This window comes from Astyanax mexicanus, chromosome 6, assembly GCF_023375975.1.
Source record: "Astyanax mexicanus isolate ESR-SI-001 chromosome 6, AstMex3_surface, whole genome shotgun sequence".
Lineage (NCBI taxonomy): Eukaryota > Metazoa > Chordata > Actinopteri > Characiformes > Acestrorhamphidae > Astyanax > Astyanax mexicanus.
Genome location: NC_064413.1, coordinates 17,821,545 through 17,832,565, shown reverse-complemented (window position 1 = coordinate 17,832,565; position 11,021 = coordinate 17,821,545). Strand labels below are relative to the sequence as shown.

Genomic DNA, 11,021 nt, shown 5'->3' with positions numbered 1-11,021 from the left:
TTGTTGTTGTTGTTATTATTATTAAATAATAAAGAACTATTGAAATGTACAGTAATTGTATTATATATTATTATAGCAACATCAATAAAAAAAACAGCAACACTCATTTTTAACACACATTTTTTCTTCTTCTTCTTCTTCTTCTTCTTATTATTATTATTATTATTATTATTATTATTTTTATTATTATTATTATTATTATTATTATTATTATTATATAATTCTATAATGTAACCCAAAAAAAGTCGTAATATTAGTTACAGTAGAACTATTAGTACTAATAGCAGCAGAAATAGTACTAGTAGTATTGGTAGTAAAAGTAGAGGCAGTACTAGTACCGGTAATATTACTAATAGTAGAAGTACTAGTAGTTGTTGTGTTAGTAGCAAAAGTACAGGATTAGGAGCAGGATTAGTAGGATTAGTACTAGTAGTATCAGAAGAATATAAATGGTTGTTAGTGTTAGTGTATTACTACTAATAATAGCAGTAGTAATAGTAATATTTGTGGTATTAGTATTAATAATAGCAGTAGTAATACTAATAGTTGTATAAGTAGTAATAATAGCAATAGTAATAGTAATAGTTGTACTACTACTAATAATATAAATAATTATAGTTGTATTAGTAGTAATAATGGCAGTAGTAATAGTAATAGTTGTAGTAGTAATAATAGCAGTAGTAATAGTTGTTGTATTAATAGTAATAACAGCAGTTGTAATAGTTGTTGTTTTATTAGTAATAATACCAGTAGTAATAGTAGTTGTATTCGTAGTAATAACAGCAGTAGTAATAGTTGTTGTTTTATCAGTAATACTAGCAGTAGTAGTAATAGTTGCATTAGTAGTAATAATAGCAGTAGAAATAGTAGTTGCATTAGTAGTAATAATAGCAGTAGTAATATGTGTTGTATTAGTAGTAATAGGTGTTGTATTTGTAGTAGTAGTAATACTAGTAGTTGTATTATTGTAGTAATAGTAATACACTTATATTGTAGTAGGAGTAATATAGCAGGTAGTATTACTCTGTAAATATACGTAGCTCTATTTGTTTTGGTTCGTCTCGCATGAATCATATGAATGACACGCGGCAAAGCAAAGCAAACAATACTTTACATTAACTTTAACCTGAGCTGAAAACCTGTATGGGTGGTGCAGCTTTATTAAGGACAGCGCCGCGCGGAGGCCCCGCCCACTTGCAGAGCTGAGCTGCTGAACTGTCCGGAAATCGAAAGCGAGAGAGAGAGACTACAGTACAACTGAATGTTCAGGTGAGAAGATCTTATTTTACATTACCAGTTAAATATACAATCTTCTAATTTCTCCTGTTTAATGAACTGCTCAGCTCGAGTCTAATAGCAGCATGTGTTTGTAAACCTGATGCTACTGTTCTTATATAACATCTTATAAGTATAGTATTACCTCTGTAATGTAAAATAATATAACTGTTAGTCTGCTGATCTGTGTGCTGTGATCTCTGGGCAAAAACAGTTCCCATCCCTCCCACTGTTAAAGAGTGAAAACTAAAGAAGAACTTCAGAAGCTCTGATATGGAGAACACACAGGACTGTGGACAAAGGTAAGACAGAGGACAGAGGTTTGAGGAAAAACTGTTGCTTTTTGTCTTTTTCAGTGCTTGACACTTATGTTAAAAGCATTAACATAAACAAATATTAGTGTAATGTTTCCCCTTGTGGCATATGCATACTTGCCTTTTAATCAGAAGAACTGCTATATATTGTTTTTTAACTTATTCTTTGAAAAGTAAGAATTGCATGGCTCACCATACAAGATACTGTATTGTAAAGCGGTTTAAAATCACAGTAGGATTATAAGGTGGTATTAAAAAAAAGATTACCAGTTAAAGCACCTGATAAAAACATATATATTTTCTTTTTTCAATAGTTCTAAGGTTCTATATAAAACTTTTTTTGTGGCTCAGAGTGGTCCAGCGCTGCCACTATGGTTTGGAGATTGCTGGTTCAAATTCCGTTCATGTAGAATGCCATCAGCTGCCGGAGCCCTGAGAGAGCACTATTGGCCTTGCTGTCTGGGTGGGTAGATGGTGCTCTTTCCCCTCAGCACTCCTATGGTAATGTCGATCAGCACAAGGCGTCTGTGAGCTGATGTATCAGAGCAGCGTGTCAAAAAAAGAAGCATTGGCTGACTTGGATGTATTAGAGGAGGCATGTGCTAGTCTTTACCCTCTTGGTGTTGGGTCATTCCTAGTGAAAATGGAATAAAATGGAATAAAAATTTGAAATAAAAAAAAAAAAAAACTTTTTTGGACTCCAAAAAACATTAAAAGTGTATTTTCATTGTCATAAACTATACAGTGCATGCATATTTAGCTTTTTAAATACTATTATCACAAGTACTTAGTAGGGATGTCCTGATCAGGGCCAACACAGGCGTGTTTTAATGGATCAGGTATCTGTTATTTTACACTTCATGGTGCTCAGAGAGCTATCTGGTGTCCTCAAACCACCATTAATGGATATTACTGCCTAGCCAGGCAGTTCTGAGGAGAAGGGAAAAAAAATAGTTTTTTTAAGTCTGCAGTTTAGAACTGTTTTACAGTGGAAGATGAAAATGTAACATTTAAATATATAAACTATATAAAAAAGAAAGATCTGCATGCCTTTCTTTTTTTTATCAGCGTTGAAGAGCAAGTTCAGGAGTGAGTGAAGGCTAACACTATAGAGACACACACTATAGAGACCCATAACATAGCTAACTAGCACATTCACCTCACTATAAAACACATAATAAAACTGCAGTTAGTAAAAAAAATATGAACAAGCTTGGTGGATAAATATATATATATAACTATATACACTGCCTGGATTTAAGCCAGTAGGCTTATGCCTAGATGCATAAAATCTGTGATTACAAATCTGGGTAATTCCACCAAATATTGATTTCTGGACTCTTAAAACTTTATGAATATGAATTTGTTTTCTTTGCGTTATTTGAGGTCTGAAAGCTCTGCATCTTTTTTGATATTTCAGCCATTGCTCATTTTCTGCAGACTTCGGGAATTCGGGAGAAATAATGTCTGAAGTTTATAGAATAAAACAACAATGTTCATTTTACTCAAACATTTACCTATAAATAGGGAAATAAATCAGAGAAACTGATACAGAAACTGGAGTGGTCTCTTAATTTTTTCCAGAGCTGTATATCACATGACCTTTGTTGTTAAAAAATATTTTCTTTTCAACTTTTTGGTCATAGCTTTTTGAAGATATTGTGACTTATTAATTCACCTCATTTATTTACAGTTGTGCTGATACCGTGGCTCCAGCAGATGGAGACAGAAGCAGCAGTAAAAGTCCTGCAGACCCCAAAGCTCGAGAAAAACGTGCCAAGAATAAAAAAGGAAAGAAAAAGAAGCAAAGTGCGAAAGGGTCACCTCCTGAAAACACGCTTAATAACAACACAAGCTCTCACAAGTGCTTAAGCAAAGAAGACCAGCATCTGAACAGCCATCAAACCAGTTCCAGTCCCTCCATCTGTGACCAGTCCACTCAGACTGAGAATAAGACCACCTGCACAGAGGCTACCCAAACACCCCCACTCCAGTTCACACACACTGATATTACCACAGAATCCAAATCAACCCAGACTCTCCAGCGCTCTGGGCTCACCTATAAGCAGGTGTATGACGGGGAGACGTCCGCAGAGCAGTCTGATGAAGACCAGGGCAGCTCTGCTGACCAGATCCAGGACCCTAGCCTGCTGACCGTGCTCACCTGGAACATAGACGGCCTCGATCCTGAAGACCTCAAGCAGCGGGTCCCAAACCTACTCGCATATTTGGGAAAGTGAGTGCAGTTTTTACAGAATCTTCAGACTATATATGTAAGGCATACCTGTCAAGTTTTAGATTTAAAAATAAGGGATATTTTCCTACGCTGTACGCCGTCCTACCAGCCCAATGAAGGTTCAGTATCCCTTACATTTTAAGACAGGTTTACAAAAAATAACCACATGTGAACCACTTAAACACTACAATTAGATTATCAGAATCTGAAATGTTTTGGACATTCCTACATATGTCATTCTTTTAATACAGCCAAATTAATACAGCCTTTTCTATATATTTAAAAAAAGGTTAAGATTTCATGTCTTTTTTGGCATAAATGCATTTTTTAGTATGATATATTTTTTATTTATTTAATGGATGTAAAATTGAACAAAGGGGGCACAAATTCTGCAAAATGACTGTTGGTGACCTAAACATAGTATCATGAGCTTTTACTAAAAGGACATGGACCAGATATATTCCATCAGTAAAAATGTGTCCTAAGGGGCCTACACAATAATTTTTAATTAATACTTCTTCCTTTTGATCACTCCACCCCTGATCAGCTCAGTTAATTTCGGTAAAGCTGTAATTTCTAGTCACAAGCTGTAATTTTTTATTTTATTTTAAAAGGTTTAATCTGTGTGTTTTATTTCGGAGACGAGTATTTTTAAGCAGCTATCAGAAAAATCTCATCACAGTGTATATGATTAGCCTACCGTTACCTTTCTTTTAGAAAAATCGCTGTATATCCATATATGTTTTAACATCAGCTGCTCCGACTAGCTGCCTGAACTCTCAGCGACGGGGGGCTTCCCCACACTGACCCTCCTTTGCAAGCTGATTGGCTGTTTCTCCTGAAAGGCGGGACTTTCTCCTTGAATCGGCTCCACGATTGGTTAAGAGACACAGAGCGGTCAGTTCCTTGTCTCCTCAATAATATATATATATATTTATTTTAATATAATACGGGAAATTTACGGGTAAATACTAATACGGGAGGACGGCGGGAAAGAGGAGTAAAATACGGTAGTTTCCCGGCCAAAACGGGAGACTTCACAGGTATGGTAATGCTTTTTAAGGGTGTATGATATATTGTTTGATAATGAATGCTGTGATATTGGTAGTTGTGATACTGAAGTTACAATCGGTAGATAATAACTGACTCATCAGTTGTCAGATGAGTATTTGTTTTTGTTTTTTTTAGATTTAGCTATAGATATCTAAAGTACAGGCCAAAAGTTTGGACACACCTTCTCATTCAATGTGTTTTCTTTATTTTCATGACTATTTACATTGTAGATTCTCACTGAAGGCATCAAAACTATAAATGAACTCATGTACTTAACAAAAAAATGTACTTAACAAAAAAAGATGAAACAACTGAAAACATGTTTTATTTTCTAGTTTCTTCAAAACAGCCACCCTTTGCTCTGATTACGGCTTTGTACACTCTAGGCATCATTCTCTCAAAGAGCTTCAAGAGGTGGTCACCTGAAATGGTTTTCCAACTGTCTTGAAGGAAGGAGTTCCCAGAGGTGTTTAGCACTTGTTGACCCCTTTACCTTCACTCTGTGGTCCAGCTCACCCCAAACCATCTGGATTGGGTTCAGGTCCGGCGACTGTGGAGGCCAGGTCATTTTTTGTTAAGTTCATAACTTCTACATCTACATGAGAAGGTGTGTCCAAACCTTTGGACTGTACTGTAAATAAAAGATAAGATAAAATAAGATAAGATAATGCTTTATTAATCCCACAATGGGGAAACTTACAATGTTACAGCAGTACAGAGGAAAGGACAGAGAAACAGGTCAGGAAAAATATAAACAAAAAATGATGAATCTATATATACAAAAAAAAACAATTACTGGATATATATAAAAAGATACTTATATATATCCAGTAATTGTTTTTTTTGTATATATAGATTCATCATTTTTTGTTTATATTTTTTCCTGACCTGTTTCTCTGTCCTTTCCTCTGTACTGCTGTAACTGCTGTAACAATACGAGCGCCAAACCCTGCTTTCTAGTGTGAACGCAGGGTTTGGCGCTCGTATTGTGTCTCTTTGTCTCTCTCTCTATCTCTCTCTCTCTCTCTCTTTTGCTCGCACCGTCTGTCTCTCTCTTTCTCTTTTGCTCACGCCGTCTGTCTCTTTCTCTCTGTCTCTCTCTTTTGCTTGCACAATCTGTTTGTTTCTCTCTTTCTCTTTCGCTCGCACCGTCTGTCTGTCCGTCTCTTCTCTTGTGCACTCTCTCTAATGCTGTTGTTTTTAGTTCTTAATAAAGCGCCACAACCATGCTCACTGTTTGTTTGTTCCAACAAGATCTAAAAGATGGAGCCTCTCATGATGACAGTAGGAGAGAACTCTGGTTTCAAGCATTTAATAAAAGAACTTGAGCCCCATTACAATATACCATCCTAAAAAAAAACTAAACATGATCATAATGAAGCTCCATTGTTATTATGAAGTTAATAAAGGTGAGGCTATACTGAATTCCCAGCCTCTTCATTTTTTCCACCAGTCATAACGAAAACGTACCGAACCATGGGGTTTTTACCAAGGTGTGAACTTAACTGTGAAGTTTCTGTACTGTTACACCCCTAGTGCTTAGGATTGTTGTCTTGCTGCATGACCTAAATACGCTTGAGATTCAGTTCTGACATTTTTCTTTACAATTCAGACTTCATTGTTCTATTAATTTTTTTCATCAATACATCAATAAATCATATTTATGCATATATATATAGAAAATTCTAAGGGGTTCAAAAACTTAAGTGCTTCATAATACTTCATCTTAATATCAGTGGCATAAATCCATGACAAATCCATAATCACAAAATAAAAAGACCACACACAGTAAAATAAAAAATACAATAAATTCATCTCTATGTGAAGAGGTAAAAACATTGTGGCTATCAGACAGAAAACTTATATCCCCATTTTTACATTTTATATATACTGTGAATCTGGCAGGTGTTCTTTACATGGTGTCAGAATTGCACAACAAATGGCCCAATATAATGAACCAACAACTCTGTAATCAAAGGACCAGTGCTTTGGCCACTGAAGAACCAAGAGCTCAATTTTTGTTGGCATGTTTTAATGTAAAACAGAGATAGATGAGTACTTTGTGTAGCTTTCTTTTACAGTTTGAACGTAGTAACGTCATTCTTTTATTTTTTTTTAAGGCACCGTGCAGATGTGGTGCTGCTGCAAGAGCTTATTCCTCCCTACCTGAAGATTTTACAGGAGATTATGACAGATTATGAGTTTCTACCAGGTCTCTTTCTTTTTTACTTGAGAAATATGCACATGTCTATGTCTGTCTATGTGCTGTACAGGTAACTTGTAAGTTTTTTTAACATGTTCCCTCTTAGGCAGTGACAGTGGCTACTTTACAGCAATACTGCTTAGAAGGTCCAGAGTAGAACTGCTTCAGAGCAGCATCATCAATTTTCCCACCACAGAAATGGGGAGGAATCTGGTCATGGCCACTGTAAGTTCACTCAGGATTGAGAAATTCTAATTCTTGCATAGTGCTGCTTTAATATCCAAAATATGACATTTTTCAGTTTCTTACAACTAAACTCAATAGTGAACATCATGACCAAATCAAGCAAATCCGACTTATAGTTTCAGCAGCCTTGTATTTTCTCCTTCGCTAGTTTAATTGCCTCTTATCTGTCCCTTGTGTGATTGTGATTGTGTGTGTATGTGTGTGTTTGTGTGTGTGTGTGTGTGTTTTTTTTCCAGGCAAACTTCTCAGGTCATCAGCTGTGTTTAATGACCTCTCACTTGGAGAGTTTAAAGACCAGCTCACAGGAGCGCTGCAACCAGCTGCGCAGGGTGTGGAAGCGCATGAAGGAGGCACCAGACGGCCAGACGGTCATATTCGGAGGAGACACTAACCTGAGAGACTGGGAGGTGTGTGAGTGGGAGGGCTTCGTGGGTGTGTGATGTTGTCTGGCTGTCTCTGTTCAAAGGTGTCAAAAGTATTGACATTCATCACTCAGGTAGAAGTATAGATACTAGGGCAGGGGTGCCCACACTTTTTTTCTGACCGGAGATCTATTTTTCCAGTGGACAAGCCATCATATCCACCAGACTTCATTTTCTTAAAGCTTCATGATCATATTATCAGCAATACAGGGCAATTCACACAAGAAAATCATCTCACTAACCTTTTAATGATTTACACTGAATGGTGTCAGCCAGGTTCACGTAGTCTGGACTGTAGCTGCTGATTCCAATTCTCAAGCAGGTTTCAAAGTGTCCATCAGTGAATGTGGACCGATATCTGGACTTAATTATTTTCATGTGGGAAAAGGCTGATTCACATAAGTAGGTTGATCCAAAAAAATTCACATAGCACATTTTCTCATGTTTGGATATTTTTTTCAGCCAGCAAGTTCCAAAACTGCCCAGCAGAGGCCTTCAACTTCATTTGGATGTCAGTTTGCAGAACTAAAATTGGCCAAAGTGTGATATTGTAAAAAAAATAGTCCTCCTCCCACTTCACATGGAAGTGGTATGAAGGGACAGCAATATGTACAAAATGATTAATGCATTAAAAATGACAAAATCCTATATTGGAGTTCAGTTTTCTGTGAAAGTAGCTGTAGAAGCTGCTCGTTTGTTTGAATATAACTCTCTCCATGGGTTTGGAGAGTTGGCAACACCAGTCTCAACACTAGCCTTAACAAAGATAAAGAAAGACCCAGCACAAAGCATGTCTGATTTGCTGCCAGACATGCCTTTAAAATAAATAAAAAATAAAATAAAGAGTTTTTTTACTGTGGTTTTAATTTTGGGTGGGACAAATTTACTTATTTATTGAGTAGGACACAAAACATTGTAAACTATTATTCTACAGCTTGTTTCAACCTTGCAATGTGATTTGCTAAGAGTTACAGTATTCAGTGGATGCCAGTATCTCATAATAAGAGCCTCTATCAGTCTGCTGTGATTGCCTGTAATGGATAGAAATCATTCAAAACTAATAACCAAGTGTAACGAGACAGGTAATGAACATGCTAAAGAGTGAATTAATATGAACTTGTGTGTATTTGCCTTAAAATTTAATCAATATTAGGACTATTAGTGTTATCAACTATTGTACAATGGTGATGTTATACTCAGGATTGTGCTATACTGTAGATCATGGGGAGTGGGCACATTTTATATTATGAATCAAAGTCACCCTATGGTAATTTGGCAATAGCATAGATATTAGCATTGGTGGGCTAATTGTATGCAGCACAAACTTGAGTGTATAATTGTATAATTATTTAGTTTTCAATCAAATTGTTGTATTTTTGCATAACTTAGTAACATCTCTAACCAGCCTTCTTGTTTCTTGCACTATGTGTGTGTGTGTGTATGTGTGTGTGTGTTAGGTAAAGAAACTGGGGGGTCTCCCGGACGGTATTACAGATGTATGGGAGATGATGGGATCGCCTGAGGACTGCATGTACACCTGGGACACTGTCACGAACAACAACAAAGACATTCCCTTCCCTGCACGACTGCGCTTCGACCGCGTTTACATGCGAACAGCAAGAGAGGGCGCTCAGCTCCGTCCACAGAGCATGACGCTGGTGGGGCTGAAGAAACTGAAGTGTGGCCGTTTTATCAGCGATCACTGGGGCATTCTCTGCACCTTCTCTTTTCAGCCATTAAAGGAAGAGTGCAGAGATGATAGAGAGAAAGATACACAGACTGAAAAACATACAGATCTGGAAAAAAATGAGAGACCAGTTAAAAATGATGAGTTTCTTTGATTTTACCAAATTGAAAAGCTCTGGAATATAATCAAGAGAAAGATGGATGATCACACGCCATCATAAACCAAGCTGAACTGCTTGAATGTTTGCACCAGGAGTAAAGGCATAAAGTTATCCAAAAGCAGTGTGTACGACTGGTGGAGGAGAACATGCCAAGATGCATAAAATCTGTCAAATATTGATTTCTGAACTCTATAATTTCTGAAAATAAATGCTCTAAATGACAATATTTTTATTTGGAATTTGAAAGTAATGTTGTCCATAGTTTATAGAATAAAACAACAATGTTCAATGTTCTCAAACATATTACTATAAATAGCTAAATCGGAGAAACTGATTTAGAAACTGAAGTGGTCTCTTAATTTCTTCCAGAGCTGTATAGATAAGTATACTAGGTAGATTCACTGATAGATATACTGTATGGACAAAAGTATTGGGACACCTGCTTATTTCTACATCATTTTTCTTTTAAATAAAGGGAACTGAATCAAGTTTACTAGATTTACTTTTTGGAGTGAATGTCAGTCTCTACTGTCCAAGAAAACCTTTATACCTTATTTTGAAGCATTGCTGTGCGGATTTGATTGCATTCTGAGAGACAAATGAGGTTAGTAAGGTTGATGAAATGTGGACAGTTACCACCCCACCTCATGACTAACTCCCCAAATCATTCCGACAGTATTAAATAGATCAGCATCATTCCAAAGAAACACAGCTCCACTGTACCACAACTTAATGCTAGCAGGTTTTAACCCCATCTAGGCCACACGCCTGGCACTAGGCATTCACTACATGGTTCACTGTGAGACTGTGGTGATTAATTATGGATGCCTTGTCTTTTTAAACTACAGTAATTAACAAATAATGAAAAAAGCCTCATAAGTCCTAATAATTAAGAAATTCCAAAAGAAAAAAATAGATTTATTAAGTATATAAAACCTGGACTGTAAATGGATTGTAATACTAGCATAAATTGGTGTTGTTTTCCTACTGCACTGCCAGGAAAAGTATTGTCTGTCTGTGTTTTCAGCTTTTTTGTCATGTCATTGTTTGTGCTTTCTTTCCCACTGGAGGGCAGTCTAACAATGCTTTGAGATTCTCCTCATATAAGCTTTCAAATGCAGACCCTACAGAAATGAACCCGTTCACTCCGCCGTGTATGAAAGAACGCTTTTATATTTTAAGTAAATTACATAACCTAAAATATTTGTCTTGTCATGACAAAAAGCAGTTACTACAAAAGTACCATTAAAAAATATTTATTGAACATCAAAAAGTTTAGCAAGCCAACAAAGCAATCTCAGTTACTCCTTTAGGTGGTTAGCTACCCCAGCAGTGCAACTTCAGTCATGAATTTACCTCATTAGTACTGTTCTAATTCTAAATTCACTTAAGCAGTGCAATTTTATTCATATATTTACTATATTT

At 36.3% G+C, this 11,021-nt stretch overlaps 1 protein-coding gene across 1 annotated transcript; it reads left to right on the top strand.

The window, feature by feature from the left end:
- The first annotated feature begins 1,151 nt into the window (after nucleotides 1-1,151).
- Nucleotides 1,152-10,084, top strand: LOC103032754 (tyrosyl-DNA phosphodiesterase 2). The gene is made up of 7 exons (XM_049480660.1): nucleotides 1,152-1,269; nucleotides 1,490-1,577; nucleotides 3,283-3,825; nucleotides 6,999-7,090; nucleotides 7,188-7,306; nucleotides 7,564-7,734; nucleotides 9,207-10,084. Exons 2-7 carry the CDS (start codon nucleotides 1,549-1,551, stop codon nucleotides 9,588-9,590), a joined length of 1,338 nt encoding a protein of 445 aa, XP_049336617.1. The 5' UTR covers nucleotides 1,152-1,269; nucleotides 1,490-1,548; the 3' UTR covers nucleotides 9,591-10,084.
- The last annotated feature ends 937 nt before the right edge of the window (nucleotides 10,085-11,021 follow it).